This window comes from Sinocyclocheilus anshuiensis, unplaced genomic scaffold, assembly GCF_001515605.1.
Source record: "Sinocyclocheilus anshuiensis isolate Anshui unplaced genomic scaffold, SAMN03320099.WGS_v1.1 scaffold158, whole genome shotgun sequence".
Classification (NCBI taxonomy): domain Eukaryota; kingdom Metazoa; phylum Chordata; class Actinopteri; order Cypriniformes; family Cyprinidae; genus Sinocyclocheilus; species Sinocyclocheilus anshuiensis.
In genome coordinates, this window is record NW_015542333.1 from 553,770 (window position 1) to 573,216 (window position 19,447).

At 38.3% G+C, this 19,447-nt stretch overlaps 1 protein-coding gene across 1 annotated transcript in view; it reads right to left on the reverse strand.

Annotated features, from left to right (window-relative positions):
• Window positions 1–14,460, reverse strand: part of LOC107691060 (KN motif and ankyrin repeat domain-containing protein 3-like) — a 24,096-nt gene extending 9,636 nt beyond the window's left edge. The window contains exons 1-3 of the mRNA XM_016489544.1: window positions 14,256–14,460; window positions 2,269–2,350; window positions 580–2,193 (exon numbers count right to left, since the gene is read on the reverse strand). Of these exons, the coding sequence (XP_016345030.1) occupies window positions 580–2,193; window positions 2,269–2,305 (1,651 nt within the window). The 5' untranslated portion in view covers window positions 2,306–2,350; window positions 14,256–14,460. The remainder of the gene's footprint in view (window positions 1–579; window positions 2,194–2,268; window positions 2,351–14,255) is intronic.
• Between the last annotated feature and the right edge of the window lie 4,987 nt (window positions 14,461–19,447).

The window sequence follows — 19,447 nt, forward strand, 5'->3', positions numbered from 1 at the left end:
TTCTGTCATGAAACTCTAGATGGTGCAGGCCGATAGGTTCCACCTCAATCTGAAATAAATACATTCGCATGGGGCAACTGATTGGTTCTTTTCACATCAGCAGCCAGTGAGCTGCTGCTCAACATTCAAATACTTGGCTACTGTTTGCTGTAGCAGTTGCAGCACACTTCAGAAACCCTCCACCTCCCCAGCTCCACCTGTATAGATCTGCTACGGGGTGATTTCATGTATGTTAAACATGGGGGTTATTTATTATATGTTATATGTGCAGCGGAAGTGTTTCTTACATGCTCACCGCAGCATGGATGTGGATGTATTGATCTATTCCGCCAAGATCAGATGCATTAACATTGCCATGTATATTACCATGCTAAACTCTCCGAGATTTGTCATGACAGAACAGCATTTATTACTGCGTTAAGTACTGGCAAAATGTTAGAAAGGCTGTATTACCAACAACAGTAGCACTACCAAGGCAGATTAACATTTTAATTAAAGATTAACAAGGTGTTTTTTTTTCTTCAAATATTTGTGCACAGTATGACTAGGAACATGCTTTATGAAAATAACAATGCTCACCCTCTGCAGATATCGTCTGTTCTTCAGCGTCTTGTGTATTATTAAGACATTCCCACTGGATACCAATGCTTACTAGCTCCACTGTTTTTTCCTTTGAAGTTTCCACAGGATCTGTTTGAATGCTTTGATCATTTTTTGAAACGTACTCCGGATCAGTCACATCTGGAAACAACACTCCAACTGAACAAACTTCAGGACATGTTTCCATTTGGGCATTGGCTGTCTCTGGTTTTGCTATTGTCTCTTTGTCCAGCATAATCTTGGATGCCCTCTCAATTTCTTGAGCCCTTAAAGCTTCGAGATCTTGGTTGACTTGAGTTAATCGTGTCTCAAGAACCTGGATTGACTCCTGTTGAAATTTGATAGTGTGTTGCAAGTTATCAATTTCTCGTTCTGTCTCACTTTGAAGCCCTAGAAATGATTCTGTTACCCAGACTGCCACATCTTCTGTAGCTACTCCAGTCTGAATTGCCTCATCATGCATGACACTAGTCTCAGTCTCAATAGCTGCGTGACAAACATCAATAGTAGCTTCGACAGCAGCATCCTTGACCGCTTGGCGATTGAAGACGACTACAGTCTCAAGGGGACTGTCACCACCTACTGCTATGGATCTTTTTTCTATAGGAGCAGTGGCTAGTTTCTTTATTTCCTTTTTGTCTTGTTCATCACTTTTGCATTCTGGCTTTTTATTCCAAAGTGACGGCAATGGTAGGGATCCTGGTTGGGAGGCTCCTACTACTGCCTCAGTGGAGACTTGCAGTTTGAGAGTTGCATCAAGTTCTTCTGTTTTCTTTTGAAGCTCATGAGCCAACCTTTCTTTTTCAGCACGGAGCATGGCAACTTCTCTTTCTAGAGTTGGTAGTCCTTTCACTCTCTCTTCCATCTCCCTTAGCTGCCTAAGGGCATTGGCCATCTGTTCTCGCACTGTCTGAAGCTGCCCAGGAGGCAGTGTTCCTGAGTTGGAGGCTGGAGTGCTCCTTCCAGACGTTTGAGGACTTGCTCTGGTCCAGACCCCAGAAAGGGGGTTCTGAACAACATGTGATATCTGTAGCAAGTGGGCATCTGAAGCAAGCTGGGAAGAAGCTAGAGAGAAGTCCCTATTAGATCCACTGGCTTTGAAACTCAACAAATTAGAGCCTAACCCGTTGGAAAACTGTTTTTGCTCCTGTTGCAGCCGAAAGCTAGTTTCAAGGAGCGTTCTCTCAACCCTAGGGTTACGTGGTGGAGGTGGTGGTGGCACTTTGGAGCAAGTAGGCAGACTGGGACTGATGACTGGTAATGGGGAAAGTGGTTTACTAGGTGATGTGATGGGGCTCTGGAGAAAAGGTGGGTTAGTTTGGCCATTCTCACTGGTTGTTGAGGAAAGGGACTCGGTGGAGGTCCAGCCACTGGTTCGACCCCCAACATTTAAATTCCTCTGATACCCACGGTCACCCCGGGATCCCCTCCGAGGGTTCACATTAGCCCTCCGAATGTTGTGTCCACTCTCTATTTCCTCAACATACTTGAGAAAATCAAGGTCCAGCTGGAATCCGTAGGGTGTCTGTACTGAATAGGAGCCACCTTGATCTGTTTCTTCCTCAGTAGAGCCATGAAAAGGGGCACTCAGATCTGCAATGCAAATATAGCAGAAGTGTTCATCTTGAAACAGTGCTATCTACCGAGAGCAGAAAAAAAATTACTTACTTGGCAGTTTGGAGGTAATATGCACAGACTGGGTCATTTTATGGAGCCTTGTGCTGCCCCTCCAAAAGACAAATCAGCACACCTGCAAGCAAAAGACAACATCTCAGTGCCATAGAAACATCAGGCAAATGAAAACATTTTTTGGGAGCTGCTGGTGCCCTGCAAAAAACTGAACCTAAAAGCATCTCTGGACCATTTGAGTCTACAACAAGTCCACATGTGTTCACTGAAGGTTTTAAAGGTTGTTCTGTTGTTAAGAGGCAATGGTAGTTCCTCGACTGTCATGACTGACATGGGATGATAGGTAATGGTGTTGATGCATGTTGCATTGTATGTTTATTAGATCACCACAATGGTAGCAACCAGAATGACACAGTTCCTAGTTGAAACATGTTCTGGTCTCACATCATAGAAATGTTTTTAGACTACACACATACTCCTGAGGTTTTTATAATCGCCTGAGAAGCGAGGTTAGCTATCCAGCAAACTTAATAGGTGATTGGAAAACAACTACGACTATTCTGGCTGACAAAAAATAAATATAGCTGTACCCCTCATAAGAAGTAATTCGCATGCCATGATCTCTTAAAAATGTAGTATAATTCCATGAATGGTATTTCAGTATTCACAGACATGAAAACACAGCATCCTTCTGCCTCTGCAGTGCTTTCAGGACTGACTGTACCACAAAAAAACAACTATGCATTGAAATAACTTGTGGAAGTGAAGATATTTTGTGAATTACCTTTTACACAAAGAAGTTCACTTTGCTCAGGGTCTCAGATTGCTTATTTTATCAGTGACCATTCAAATAATAAAACTTTGTTTATTTCAAGGTTTTCACTGTGCATTTAGATGTTTGAAGCCTACTGCACAAAATTATCATCTAATATTATCACTGTTATGGCACACTACAGTCATTTTTGTATGGAGATTAGGGCTGCACAATGAATCTAATTTCTAATCATGATTAAAATTATGTATGCCACAATTACAATTCTTATCGTTCAAAGGCACAATTACTGAAAAAAAAGTCCACATTATTCTGCGTGCTTAAGATTAGTGTGTGTGTGTGTGTGTGTGTGTGTGTGTGTGTGTGTCTTAAGGGTTTTTTCCATTGTTTTAATTTTAGTTTTAGTATAACATTATAATACCATGCATATTTTGACTTTTTTATTTAAAGAAGAAACCAAACCAATGTATATTTGACATATGAGGCTTAATGCTATAGAAAAGCAAAAAGTTTTTCAGGAAGAGTGTTTTCAGCTTGTTTATTTTCATATGGCATGCAGTTGCTTAAAACAATGGTATAAAGCTATTCAAAACATCATTCAATGTAAATCGTGATAATCGTAATTAATAATCACAATTACAATTTCAAGGGAATAATCAACAGTTATGATTTTTGTCATAATCGTGCAGCCCTAATGGAGATGTTACGGTACATTCAGTGGTAGATTTCAATATAAAACACACACATTGCATTTTATTAATACTACATATACTGCACATCCTTTATGATGCTAAATTTCAATACCAGTGGACAGAGCAGGTCATAGAAATATAGTTAAAACACACACATACCCTTACAGAGGAGAGGAAGCATGTTGCACATAACTGTTTTCACAGAGCCCTAGGCACATTCCACCAGACACTTCCTATTTCACACAGTGCTAATGTGACCAGGCTCGGACATGTCACTCCACAAGACTCCACAAGGGTGGCGAACGGCTCGAATGCAGGATATAATGAGAAGACTGTTGGGCCAAGGAATAACAACAGAAGCACTACACTGTTTTAAGTAGTGTTGGCGAAGACGGTGTCTAATTAAAAGCATACTGCGTACCGTTTGATCGCATTTAACAGGCCAAAGCTGTTTTTTCCACTGACTGAGCGAAGTAATGGTACCATGTGCAGACTGAACCCAAATGCTTCAAGATATTCTGCATTGGAGAGACTGACTGTGCCTGGCGCAATGCAGCATGTTATGCATGCAGCTGACCAGATTTCCAGTCCCTGCGACAACAGTCTAGCCTGTCAACTCAAAGCATGCTGTCTTGATTTGCGGCTCGCAGGACTTCCCCGTCCTTCCAGCTGTGAGCTGAGACGTATCACTGTGTTTGCCTGCTGGTAAAAGCCTAATTACAGGGCAAGAGGGGGAAAACACATTCCTGTCTACCTCCTGCGCCTCTTAACCAGCGTGCTACAAACATGTCAGGCTCACAAAAACAAAAGCATGTCTACCATTTGAATAAGAACTGAACATTTACACTACAAAAGTTAAGTTAAGACGAAAGTTTGGACACACCTACCCATTCTTTATCATTATAGTTATCATCAAAACTACAAAATAACACAAGTGGAAGTATGGGGATTATGTATTGACTAAAAAAGCCAAACAAATCAAAGATATTGTATATTTAAAGGGTTAGTTCACCCAAAAATTAAAATTAGCCCATAAATTACTCACCCTCTTTCAGACGAATGCAGTCAGAGTTATATTAAAAATTGTCTTTGATCTTTCAAGCTGTTTAATGCCACTCAGCGGGTGTTGCATGCATCAGTCCAAAAGAAGTTAAATAAAAAGCGCCCATCCATAAAGAAAAAGTGTCTCACACGGCTCCGGGGGGGTGAACAAAGGCCTCCTGTAGCGAATCGATGCGTTTTTGTAAGAAAAATATCCATATTCAAAGCGTAATAATCACTTTAATCTAGCTTCCGCTCACTGTTGTACACGGAAGCAGCTCCGGGCGGATGACATAAGACGTCGGCGTTGCGTATGCGCCGCTCAGAAGTGATGAACGCGGAAGCGCAGGGGAGAGATCAAAACAAAACAACGGTCATGAATTAGAAGTACAAAACGAGGATTTGTAAAGAAGAATGTCGGAGGATTTCGATATAAGCCAAGAGGAGACTGGTTTTCCTTTGCTAAAGTAAGGAAACTTTACTTCCTTTGCTCCTGTAAACAAACGTTGGTTTTCACGAGACTCACCGGCGCATGCGCAACGCTGACCTCATACGTCATCCTCCCAGAGCTGCTTCCGTGTAGGACTGTTGGCGCAAGCTACATTAAAGTGATTATTACGCTTTGAATATGGATATTTTTCTTACAAAAACACATCGATTTGCTACAGGAGGCCTTTGTTCACCCCCCCGGAGCCGTGTGAGACACTTTTTTTTTTTATGGATGGGCACTTTTTATTTAACTTCTTTTGGACTGATGCATGCAACACCCGCTGAGTGCCATTAAACAGCTTGAAAAATCAAAGACAATTTTTAATATAACTCCGACTGGATTCGTCTGAAAGAAGAAAGTCATATACACCTAGGATGACTTGAGGGTGAGAAATGTATGGGCTAATTTTCATTTTTGGGTGAACTAACCCTTTAAGCTTCTCCAAAGTCACCACCCTTTGTCTCGATTCCAGCTCTGGACACTTTGGACATTGAACCAACTTCATGAGGTGCATCTTGGGATGCATTCTAAACAATGTAAAACAAGTTCCCATGTACTGTATGCTGGACACTTGTTCGCTGCCCTCACTACCTGCTTCAAAATGTCCTTTATTTTTGTAAAGTTTTGTGAATAACTATGCATACAGGCAAAGTTTATATGTCAACTACACTAATTTAAGTTGGAAGCCTTTAAATTTTTAAGAAGATGAACAGCATAAATTTAATAAAGTGAGTCTAAATGACTGCTACTGTATATCAACTATTTCATAGCTTGTCAAATTAGAAGAAATCAGTGTTCAAACCCTGTACCTTTCATTCAGTTCTGGTCCATAAAAGTAAGAGCTTTGTGAATAACATTCACCACTTTGAACATAGGAACAGTGACTTCTCAGAGCAAGCAAATAACTCGAACAAATCTTCCACTGTGGCGTTGTCTGATTGGAAGTCATGTTTTGAAAGTGACCTCATAGCACTCCCTCCCATTTTCTTGCAGAGGAAGCAGGAGGTTTCTATTCACATTATATGTTATGTGAACTCCGCAGGCTGGGCAAGGACACTTCCAACTTAAAACAGGGGCAGTCCCATAAAAAAAAAAGAAAGAAAGAAAACCTTGCAGAGCCTTCTGACGCCCGCCTCAAAGCACTGTCGGGAATCTGTTTGCTATCACATGACTTAAAGGAATATTTTGCCAAATGAACATAATGTGTCATCATTTACAGACATTAATGCTGTTCAAAACCCGTGTGACTTCCTTCCATAGAACATAAAATGAGATATATAGCAGAATGTCCCAGCTTTCTCCTTTCCATAAAATGAAAACATATAGCTAAAAGAGATTACCAGACACATACAGTAAGTCTATACAACCTGTGCTCTATGCTCCATATCTTCTGAAGCAATAAGATAAGGACTAGTTTGAAATACAAGCCATTATTTGATGAAAGTCTTTCCCTTCACCACAGCTCTCAAATCTTTTTGCACTTGCACCTATTCAAATCCGGTATCTGAAGATGCGTCATTCCAGGTTTGTGGCCAGTGATAACGAATGCTAGTTCTCACGTCTTGGTGATCAACTGAAATGCACCAGGTTTGTGAATCCCAAAAGCATTGTTCTGTCAGGCCCATTAATTTATCGCCAAAGATGATTGACAATTAGCACACAGCTTGGATTGGAGGTATGGTTCGGTTCTGGACAAAAACCTAGAATGGATAAGAGCAGGGAGAGCAGCGATAACCCCCCTAGGCAAAACAGAACAGAACCAAACGTAGCAGATATCATTAATGTTCTTAATGACAATTTAATGTAACAACATTATTCAAGATAAAAGGAGTCTGAATAGACCTTCTATATATGGATGCTGTAATAGGCATCATATTCCTATAGGTAGACGTGGATCAGCTGATGCAAGCTTGACTGTCGTGACCTGCCAAAACTAATGCTACACTTGATTTCAACAATTCAGTGGCGATTAAGCACTGAATTACAAACAGTAGTTGTAAAACTAACTCAATAACTGAATGTGTGCATTCACATGCATTTGCGATCTACTGTGGAGGGGAAGATTTTCAGTGAATGACGAACTTTGTTCTTTAACTCACACAAAGCTATCATGAGGATTAATGGGTTGGTTCACCCAAAAATGAAACTTTTCTCCCCATTTACTTACCCTCACGTGGTTTTAAACCATTTTAGACTTTTGGTCATCTTCAAAACACAAATTATGATATTTTTAATGAAATGGGGAGGTTTCTGTCCCTCTGTGCAACTAAAAGCATAAAACTAGTAAAACTAGTCTTGTGTAGAGATACTATCACTTCATTTTTAAGAAAGGGTTTAATTTAGGGGTTTATTTGATTTTTTATGTTCAGCACACTTTTTATGATCGTTCTCATGAATCACGCACATGTGTTTGAGATTCAATCTTTGTATTTGATGTACTCTATGCATGTCTGTCGATCATTGTCTTTCTGAACGAAACCCTAAAATAAATCTGTTCATCATATAAAATGATCATATCTATTCACAAAACTTGGATCAAACTGTTTGATTCATATGGATTAGTTCTGCAGCGGCTTTATGAACATATTGGATCAGCAAAGTTTGGTTGTATGGAGTTTCAAAGGAGGGACAGAAACTTGAACGAAAGTCTTATGGGTTTGAAACGAAATGAGGGTGTGTAACTGATCTCAGAATTTTCCATTTTCATTTTTTGGGTGAACTAACTCTTTAAAAAGACTTAGAATATTGCAAACACGTTACATGGGAACATGATTCTATTATGGTGTTTGTGTCATTTTGAAGCTTTGACAGTGTCCATCTCTATTTACTTTGTTTTGTGGAAAAGAGCAGTGTGAGCATTTTTGCTAAATATCTCCTTTTCTGTTCAACAGAAGAAAAGAAGTCATCTTTGGAGTTACTTTTATTGTACTTTCATTGTGTTTTTTTTATCTTGACGGTGTTTGAGTGCAAGTAATGATGACAGGTTTTTTATTTTAGGGCAAACTGTTCTTTTAAGCTACAGGCTACAGTGCGTTGCATTGTTTTAACTAGTGTCACAGCCAGTGCAGCAACACAGCTGCTCTTTCCTGAAGGGAAGTGGGTCTGGTATGGCCCTAGGGTCTCCTGGAACAGCAGCCATTGTCTTTCAGGACAGTGAGTGCTAGACAGTTGATCCATGCAGCAAAAGCTGTTTCCTCAAAGACCAGGCAAGGAAAAATAAACAAGGAAACGAAGCACATGCACATGCTCTAAAAACGACATCCCAGTGACATCAGCTCATTTTTCAAGATACACAAGCCAGTGTTTAAAGTTCTAGCATGTTATTCAGTGAACATCAGTTGAATTTATCTTGCATATGTGTAAGTCTAATAAATGTCACTCAGCATAAATTGGCTTTGAAGATGGATTAATCTTGCCACAAAGAAATTCTGACTACACAATGAACATTATCCCACTTCTGTGGGACTTTCTTTGAGACATCCATATTCTCACATCAGCTCGCATCTAAGAAAAAGACAAATGATATTGATTAAATGATAAAAGGGTTACTAATTTAGCAGTCTCAGCCTCAGATGGCTCACCCACAGTCTGTTAACCGAACGTCTGATGCAAATTGCACACAAAACTCAGGAGATGGTTGAATATTGCCATTTCAGGTCAGCTTCTAGGGGTCAATGCACAGTAGTTTTACAAGTTGAAAATGTTCACACGACGTTTTTACATCATAGTCATAGCTAAATTGAACACTTTAGAACAGGGGTGCCCAAACTCAGTCCTGGAGGGCCGGTGTCCTGAAGAGTTTAGCTCCAACCTCAATTAAACACACCTGAACCAGCTAATCAAGCTCTTAACAGGCATACTAGAAACATGAAGGCAGGTGTGTTGAGACAAGTTGGAGCTAAACTCTGCAGAACACCGGCCCTCCAGGACCGAGTTTGGGCAGCCCTGCTTTAGAAGAATGAATGGAAAAATACATTTCTGACCTGACTAGTGACAATATTTGCTCTCTGGGGTTGTTTTCCAGGTGCACTGTTTACAGGAAAGGTACATTTTTTTAATTACCTTATTAATTCTAATTATTAAATGTATCCGTGCTGTCTTTTATGTCAAATACTTGTATTTTTTTTTCAATTAATTCAGTAAATCAGAATGCTTTAGGCTCAGGCTGTAACCAATAAAATGGCATCAACATCAGCAAAAGTCATCTTTACACTGCAAAGGTGGCACAGAAACTGCATCTGACATATTGTGTTTATTTACACAGACTGCCGACAGACTCAAAGGTGACATACAATATTTCAATAATGAGAGTAGGCATATATAAATTTGTAAAAGAATAAAAAAATACAGGAAAGGGCTGCATTTTATGACAAAAATGTATAATTAATATTGTAATAATAATTATTGATGTTGATTAATATAATAGGAAAAAAATATTTTTGTATATGGCATGCTATATTCTTGTAGGCTACACAGACAAAACAAGCTGAGAACCAAGACCATTCATCCTCATCACTGAAACGGTCAATGACTTCGGTAACACTTTATTTTACGGTCCAATTCTCACTATTAACTAGTTGCTTATTAACATGCATATTACTAACATATTGGCTGTTTATTAGTACTTATAAAGCACATATTAATGCCTTATTCTCTTTGAACATGCTCTAGATCCCTTAAGCCAACTCAATCCCTAAACTTAACAACTTACTAACTATTAATAAGCAGCAAATTAGGAATTTATTGAGGGAAAAGTCGTAGTTAATAGTGAATAAGTGTTCCCTGTTCTAAAGTGTTACCAAATATAGTAGTGAACATAAGCTCAACATGGCTGCCACAATGAATCCTCCTTCATGTAGAATAAAACGTTTTGCCGAAGCCACTCATATGACTTTTTTTTTATCTCCTGTGAGTGTAAGTCATTTGAATTAGATTTGTCAAAAGCATTATTTAGCTCTGTTCGTCTAAAACTTTTGTAAATGGAAAACACTACTAAGTGCACTGTTAAAAAAAATTGAGAGCAAGAGACCATCTGCTGTGACAGTTTTGTGAACAACAACAACATCCTCCCATTGTTTCTAAAAGCTGCTTCAGAAAACGAACTCTTCCTGTGAAAAACAGCTGATCACATTTTAGGAGAGCAGAAATAGACTCTAAAGGCCAGTAGCAGACACTGGCAGTTTCATTATTTAGTGGTGCTTTCTTGGGAAAGCATCACTGTTATTACTGCTCATACTCAAACATTCAGTTATGAGTATGAAAGTGTGTGTAAATCACGGGCACTCTGTGTGCTACAAGCATGAATAATATCTCAAATTATGCAGCTTGCTGAGAAATGTGTTATTATTTTGCTAAAAGGTCAGACTTACGATTCTGAAATGAAGAGAGTGTCAAGAAAATGACAGATGTTTGTCTACACTCTCAAGAGCACGTTGAATGAGGTTGGCCTACAATATATTATCCATATTAGGTAAAATCATACACCTATCAATTGCTTTGCTACTTTGTAAAGATTTCTATGTGTCTGTATTAAACACGACAACAATGGCTTTATACAACAATATGTGATAAAAGGAGTTATATGATAGAACTTATCTCTGTGAATAATGAACAGAGTGTTCTGTTGTTTATCTAGCACTTGCTCAGCTGTGTGTGTGTCTGTATTCTGGGGTCTCTGGCCTCGTCAAGCAGAAAGTTCGCATTAGAGTTTCGATTATCAACTTGATCCTGTCAAAGTGAGGGTAGCTCTGCCGTAACAGTACACGACCATATGTTTCTTGCTCTTCATAGATCATCTGAAGTGACAAGTGATGCAAGAGAGAAAGTTTGGGAAAACTTTATTTTAAGGATCAATTCTCACTATTAGTATGCATATTACTAGCATATTGGCTGTTTATTAGTACTTATAAAGCACATATTAATGTCTTATTCTGTATGACCATATTTTAGATCCCTTAAAGGGGTCATATGATGCGATTTCAATTTTTCCTTTCTCTTTGGAGAGTTACAAGCTGTTCGTGAATAGATAAGATCAATTATGTCCCCACTGGATGCAACAAATGCCTCGTTTTTATATTTATAAATATAATATCGTATATCTATATTTTATAAATATATTTTATTGTTTGTGGGTTTTAATGTTTTTGTCTCATCGCTCCGGCTGGACAGGGCATCATCACAGTATGGTGAGGGGCGTAACATTTCCGTCACACGCTTGAGGTATTCGGCGTTCTTTTTAGCAGCATCATATGACCCCTTTAATCCGACCCAACACCTAAACTTAACAACTACCTTACTAACTAATAGGCAGCAAAATAGGAGTTTACTGAGGCAAAAGTCATAGTTAATAGTTAGTTAACAGTGATAACTGGTCCCTAAACTAAAGTGTGACCAACGTTTGATATTTGTACATGAGCGTGTGGAATCAAAAAAGACCAGACAGGGAAAAGTTTGAATTCTCTCCTGATTCTCAGTCATTTCTGCCATTTTGGTAACTTATGCAATATGTAACCACTGAATGTATGTCCCTGTCCCTTCAAACACACACACACACCCTTGTTCACGACGGGGGAAGTCGTGGACTAATGGTTAGAGAGTCGGACTCGTAAGGGATTGTAGGTGGGGGGAGTGAATGTACAGCGCTCTCTTCCACCTTCAATACCACGACTGAGGTGCCCTTGAGCAAGGCACCGAACCCCCAACTGCTCCCGTGCCACAGCAAAAAATGGCTGCCCACTGCTCCGGGTGTGTGTTCACGGTGTGTGTGTTCACTGCTGTGTGTGTTCACTTTGGATGGGTTAAAATGCAGAGCACTAATTCCAAGTATGGGTCACCATACTTGGCCACATGTCATGTCACGTCACGTCACGTCACTCACAACCTAGTATGCGAAATGTAAATTGACTAATTCTAACTCATTTGAAAGGCTGTCATAAGTTTCCTATACAACCGATTAGACTTTCTTCACACTGGCTACACTTTCCATAAAAGACCTATGTTTGTAATAGTTTATCATTTCTGTTCCGCTAAACATTCAGACAAATTCCTGTGGAGACTAATCACCCTTCACTGACTTCACTGAACTCCACTGTATCCTCTGTATTTGTCTTCTTCTCAAGCTTGCTTCCTAATCTTTGAGTATTACATTGAGTATTACAAATATTGTTAGGTCTTGGTTTTGTCCCTCTTTTGTATAAAAGGCCATGGTTTTGGATAAAAGTGTCCGCTAAATGCATAAAACTAAATGTTCTGTCACAAGAACAGATAAAAACAGATCTATCTGGATCCACCAAAATCAAAGTCAGATTTTATACGCATGCATGAATTGCGTAACATTTTTATATTTTCTATATTGATTTAAACACACGGACATAAAGGCACTAACTTTGTTTGTGACGTGCTAATTGGCTTAACATTTTCAGACAGAGCTCTGTCTGCCTGTTCAGTATGTTCAGTATTATCCACATACCGACAAATAATGTGATTTAGAGGAAGAGAAAGTCTCTAGAACATGCTACTGTGAACACTGCAGGCTCTATTCGCCTGTAAACAACTACTAAAGGATGAACAAAGAACTTTAGTCATGGAAGTGAGTCAAACCATGTCCCACTATTTAACTATATTAGATTAAAGATGAGAATGTATTAGATCACATTTAATGGTGTTACAGTGCAAAGCTGGAATGGAACCATAACAGAAGGCTGAATTACATTCAGTTTTAACTATTTATATCTTTATGAATATGATCACATGGAGAGAGGCAATCAGGAATCTACCATTTCAGACTGAACTTGGTCAATCAGAAGTAAATGTATATACATTTTGGTATTCTGAATTCTTTACACAAATGTATATTTCACTTGAGGATGGGCGAACGGTGGAGGGGCGACCCAGACGGGAATGGCCCATAAATAGAATCATGAGACCTGAAGCATGTGAGTCTTTTAGCGTTTCGGAGGCAAGTTCAATTTTCAAGCTAGAACTGTTTTGGGGCAACAACAATATAATGTATTGTTAATAGTAGATTTGTCTGCTAAGATCAGTAGATCAGGATGATCTGATTAATGAAAAGGTCAAGAAATGTTGTGCTTTTCTTCCTTTGATTATATTGAATTTATGTATTTGTTTGTTTATTTATTGCCTTCTAAGAAATACATGTAGAGACATACTGAAAGACATAATTTGAGCATGCATGTTACAAACGAGGAGTTAAAATAACAAATATCATATTTTAAAAGTTTTTTTGTTGTTCTTTTTCAACACTGTATCATTTTTAACTTACATAATTTTTGCAATCCTGTTACCAAAATTAAGGGCACGTTTAAATGCGATTTAAAAACCTGATCTCTGTGACATTATTATTATTATTATTATTTTACAATAAACATTAAATAAACATCAGCATAAAAATGAAATCAAGTTAACGGTTCTAATAAAACAGAAATACTCAAGTAAAATGTAAAAGGGTTACAAGTTTAATCCTTCGCTGTTAGTTTGGTGTTTTTTCTGTAGTTATTGATCTACATTCCCCATAAACACAACAACTTTCTTTATTGGGTTAAATGGCTGAGCTTGCTGTACTCAGTGAACACAACAGGTAGGCAAGGTTGTGTACAAAAACTGAATACATTTTATAAGATACCGAATAGTTCTCTCTCCCCAAAAATCAAGCACTTGAGCCTCATAAATAAACAAACAAGCAAACACTACTTTGTATCTTATTAGTGAAGCAATGTTAGGTACATGAGCACATGCACTACACACCATAATGAGTAGACACAAATGTATCTTGACTTTGTTGAATATAAAACCAAGTATCAAGTACCAAGTAGAGATGAGAAAAAAGATACTGTTACCTGAACGGGCCAGAACAAAAAAGACAGACATAAAATCCCGTGTCACAACATATCTGAACACAGTTATAACAGTGACAGTGAAGCTATAAAGCTTTAATTATCATCAAAGTCAACACAGCGCTCTCTATTCGGATTCTATTCTGATTCTTTTCGGAAGTCATGAAACTTTGTCTTACCCTTATGGTGACGTTTGCTACTTTCTTTCTTTTCTTTTCTTTGCGTTTAGGCTATATTAATCCGGATAAGCGCTGATTTATATTCAGCCGTCATACGAGCATAGTTACCGTTCATGCCGTTAGTATATTATGAACGGATTATGAACGGTGTGTGGCGGGATCCTGCTGAAGTAATGCGTTGAACTGTGTCGCTCACACTCTTCTGCTGGCATGGCTTTGAATGGGTGGTTCTGGTTTATTCCCACCCATGAAACTACGTAGTAGACTTCAAGCTCTACATTAAGTCTATCTAAATATTCAGTGTCCCAGACTGTAAGTCCCCAAGAAACCCAATTCTTATTGATGCAAATTCTCATGTACCCATCAGATAGATGGAGCCCAGTCAAACACAGCAGAATGATTAGGTATTTTTGATGATTTATTGATTAGGCACGTAGAAAATTACAAACATAAATGCAGTCAAACTTTTGACTGGTATGTTCAGCCATATCGCATTCATATCTGCCATATTCATATTAGATCAAACAGTTCATATAGCTATAGGGTAAAAGTTGGGTCATTATTTGTCTCTTTCTAAACGGTTTGAAGTGGTTGAAAATGTAAACGTGTGTATGCTTTCCAGCTAGATTCATTAGGCGGTCCATTTGTACGACAGGTGGCGCGAATTTCTGGATCCCGTTCGGATGTGACCCAGAGAGCAAGAAAACGACTTCCGGTCCGCTGGTCGTTCCGGTGCATTACAGTGAGGATCGTTCAGTAGTGATGGGAAGTTCGGTTCTTTTCCGCGAACCGGTTCTTTCGGACAGTTCCAGCACTGATCCAGCGACAGATTCACAGCAAACAGCTGGTTCACCTTGACGCGAGTATGGCGCCGTCGGCTACGAAACTGATCCAGAGACTGAGGAACTTGTTGTCAGGGGTGTAATATGACACGGTTAGAAAATAACGTTTAAGTCTCCGTGTGTATGCATTAGGGATATGCCGGTATCAAATTTTCATGTTGCGATTAACTGCTAATGCTTTTATCACGGTATACGGTATTATCACGATATTGAAATTGAGTTTAAAAAAAGTGCTGTTATAATACAGTATAACAGGTTTAATAACTTTTTTCATGACGTAGAATAAATATATTAACTGATCAAGCAATATTAACCTTGATTTTTCTTCATTTGTTGTTGATGAAAATTTAAACTCCCTCCATTTCCAACATGTGCTCTGATGTCACTGAACATTTCCATAGAAACCACTTAAACAATCTTTCACACAAACTTTTTAAAGGGACATTACAGTGTTGTGGTGGAAATGACACCAATACTGTGCGACAGCTATATTTTGTATAAAAAGTAATATTGATCGTGGTCTCACATTAAATATTATAATGTATTTTTCTTCCCTCTGCCCTGTATCTTGGTCTATCATTGGCTGTAGCTCATCGCCGATGTAGTTTTCAGTCAGAAATCAGTGCACACTGCGTGGTTGTGAATCGGCGACAGCTCCAGATATTTAGCATGCCAAATATTTCACGGGCGTCGGCGACGCGTCGGCGATTCTCTCAGATCGCGTCTTTGATAATTCACACTGCGTCATTGTCACTCGCGTGAACGAGCACCGATTTGCCTCCGATGTCGGGCATTTTTCGGCGATTTCGCAAAACCTGTCGGCGAGTGAAAAATCGGGCTAAAATCGTGCAGTGTGAACTCGGCATTAGTAATCAGCAGTTAAGTGATATTTTGTTCACTATACCTAAATTCAGTTTTCTCTCGTTCCCTAACAGCACGAACTCCAATCCAAACTACAACTTCGGTACACTGAAATTTCAAAGTGGTAGATATACTTGCCTAGAACATATTTCATATTAATACCTGAAATTAAGAGAGAGAGCAAGCGCAAATCCTGGCAGCGGCAGGTCGCAGCGCCACTTCCGGTGGCCTCGGGTCGGGTGCCACAGGTTTCCTCCGGCAGCTGCCACGGTCTTTCTCGCCGTTTCTGCTGTTTGCTCGGTAAAAACTACACTGTTCTCAGAGGCGTGCGGTGATGTTTTAAAATAATAAGGCAAAGTTCCCACAGGTGTGTTATTTATTATTATTATTGTTATTGTTATTATTATTATTATACATTTGTATGTATCAGCTGAGCTCGTGCCAGGAGTCACGATCGTTTGTCACCGTTTCTGCTGTAAACTACAGTTTAAAATATTTGATGATGCATATTATATACCAGCAAGCAGATGCGACCAGAATATGAACCCAATAAGCTAAATTGCACAAGCATTTTCCCATAAAGAACACGTATACGGAATGCTTAGCTGAATAGACAGTATATATATATATATATATTCATGGGGTTCATGTGACGTCACACAGTGGTGCGGCCGCCATTTGTAGGACCGAATTGCAATTCCGTCAGTCTGCTGTGCTGTGCGCTGGGCTGATAACAGCCAATCACAATGGATTATTTACCAAGAGATGTGGATGTATGGGATTCTTTTGATTAAATATTTCTCGTAAGCATAGATGCGTGTTTACATTTTAGTTAGCAAGTTCATAATGAAACTTGCAAAAGGTTAAATTCGCGTGCGAGACTGCTGATTTGCCAGAAAACTTTCGTTATGCTCCACCTAAAGCTAATAAATCAACGAGATGTTTTTGATCTTTGATCTAAGTACAGTTATCTTATGTGCGTCTAGAATGTTTACGCTGCACTAAACTTTGACGAAAAATACTCCGAACCGCAAACAAACAGATGAAGAAGAGGAGGATGATGACGGTCCAGCTACGCATACAAGGAGAAAGGTTTGTAGTTTTAGTTTCCACATTCTTATTTTTATGATTGTAGCTGAATGTAATTACTTCAATGATGTTAGAGTGAAGAGGACCTGTTTGTACTATTACTATTATAATTCTGTAGAAGAACGTTATTTTAAAATAATCTAATTTAACTAAATAAGCTAGTTGCAGTGATTCTTACGATGGCAATGTACTGCTGCAATCAAATGTATATGCATCAATATGTCTGAGATCATATGCAGTAGCTGTGCCCTGCTTTTACAGTTACTAAATGTAAGCAGACTTATATCTTCACCGCGGTAAGAAAAATCCCATACCGTCACAGCCCTAATATATACAGTGCCTTGTATATACATTATACATACAGTATATACATGCTGTATATAGGAATATAGGAAACTTTATTTTTTCTCTTCTTTCTTTTAATTGGCTAAGAAATCACATACACTGTTGAACAATAACCAATAAATGATTTGTTATTTTTTGTTATAATTTGTTAATGTACTACAAACATTTTTTTTTTCATTTTGATCACATAATAAGGCAGAATAGTTTCTGTAGCCTACAGTAATAAATGCTATATGAAAATTAACCATGGTTTTACTCCAAATAAAACCAAACAAATTAACCATGGTCTTGCTACACTAACCATAGTTTACCATGGTTTTTGTAGTAAAACTGTGGTTATACAAATAATAATCAATGCGCCCAAAAAAACATGGTTACTACACTTTTACTACAATAAAACTATGGTTAATTTCCGGAAGGTGGGGGGGGGGAGTGAAATTACATTTTCCAGCATTATTTAAAGCACATTGGTGATTGTCTTTGTCATTTCATAGTGATGTTAAAGCATGTTTGTGTGACAGGCTTGTGTACAAGCATATAAAAGAGGAGGTTTGCTGTCTTGTGAGCAATGTTCCCTGTAATATTTTTCTTGCTGAGCAAATCTTTTCTCTATTGGGTGGACATTTCGGCCACCTGAGCAAAAACATTCTTTATACCAGACCTGTACAGCACGTACACAAAAAAGTGTGTAACTTTTAACTTTAATGTGCTATTTATATTTGATTTGACCCTCGATGTAACTAAATGATGTACATTTTAGGTTGCCTGAGAAAATATTTTTACAGTATAATACACTGCCGTTCAAAAGTTTGGGATCAGTACATTTTTTAAAGAAGTTTCCTAGGCTCATCAAGGCTGTATCTATTTGATATAAAATACTGAATATTATTTCACAAAATAATACCATTCAAAAGTTTGGGGTCAGTACATTTTTTCTTTCTTGTTTTTTTATTTTTTTTATTAATACTTTTATTCAGCCAGGATGTGTTAAATGGATAAAAAGTGATAGCAAAGACTTATATTACTAGAAAATATTAGAAACCAACATTAGAAATTGCAATAGCCTAATAGTTCACAATATTAGGTTTTTTTTCTGTATTTTTGATCAAATAAATATAGCCTTGATGAGCATAAGTGACTCCATTAAAAAACAAGGTCAGTTAGTTATTAGGTTTATAATATAGGCCTAACATAATATAATATAATATCAAAACAAACTGAAGCATTTAAACTGATAGAAGAGAATAGAAAACAAACTGAAGCATTTAAACTGAGATATGCAAGTTAAATATTTAAAAAAAAGAACGTGAACATCCCTATGAAATACAGTTTGCACAATACACCTGTGTGTGCCTGTAAATGTCTCTGAGTTTTGTACCGTTCTGTGCCCATCATCCGCTATTTCCAGCACTTAATCAAGCCACTCTTCTTTAACACACGAGGACGTTTTATTTCACGTCATTGCGTTGGCTCTAGATTTGAGCTATTTCTTCGGCAACCACTGAAGTATTCGGTTTCTACAGCGAGTCATTTGGTGCACATCATTCTCTTTCTATGAAACCTGTAAACCGCATTCACCGGTTCTAACTATAGCGACATCACCTTTATAGTGGTTTACCTGATCATTGCAATTCTTTCGTTTTTACTAGAATACAATCAAATGGCTTTCCCAACTCATCTTTGCGTGTGCGCGGCACATTATTTCTTTGCGCAGCTTAGAGGGAACATAAGATGTAGAATATGGTCACGCATAATAAGGCATTAGTATGTGCTTTATGAGTTCTAATAAACCGCTAATATAGTAATATGCAAGCAACTAGATAATAACTAAAGTGTTACATTAAATAAATAAATGTTTGTGTGTGCGCGTGTGTACGTATATACAGTATTGGCTAGCGGCAGCTGGCACTCCTATGGCAAGCCGTTTTAGCTTAAAATATCCCCAGCGTTACTCGTCGTCCGAATCAGAGAGCTCTACAATTAAATTCTTCCTAGTAAGAATTACAGTTTTTTAATGCCATTTTTACTAGTAACAATTGAATTAGAGAGCTCTGC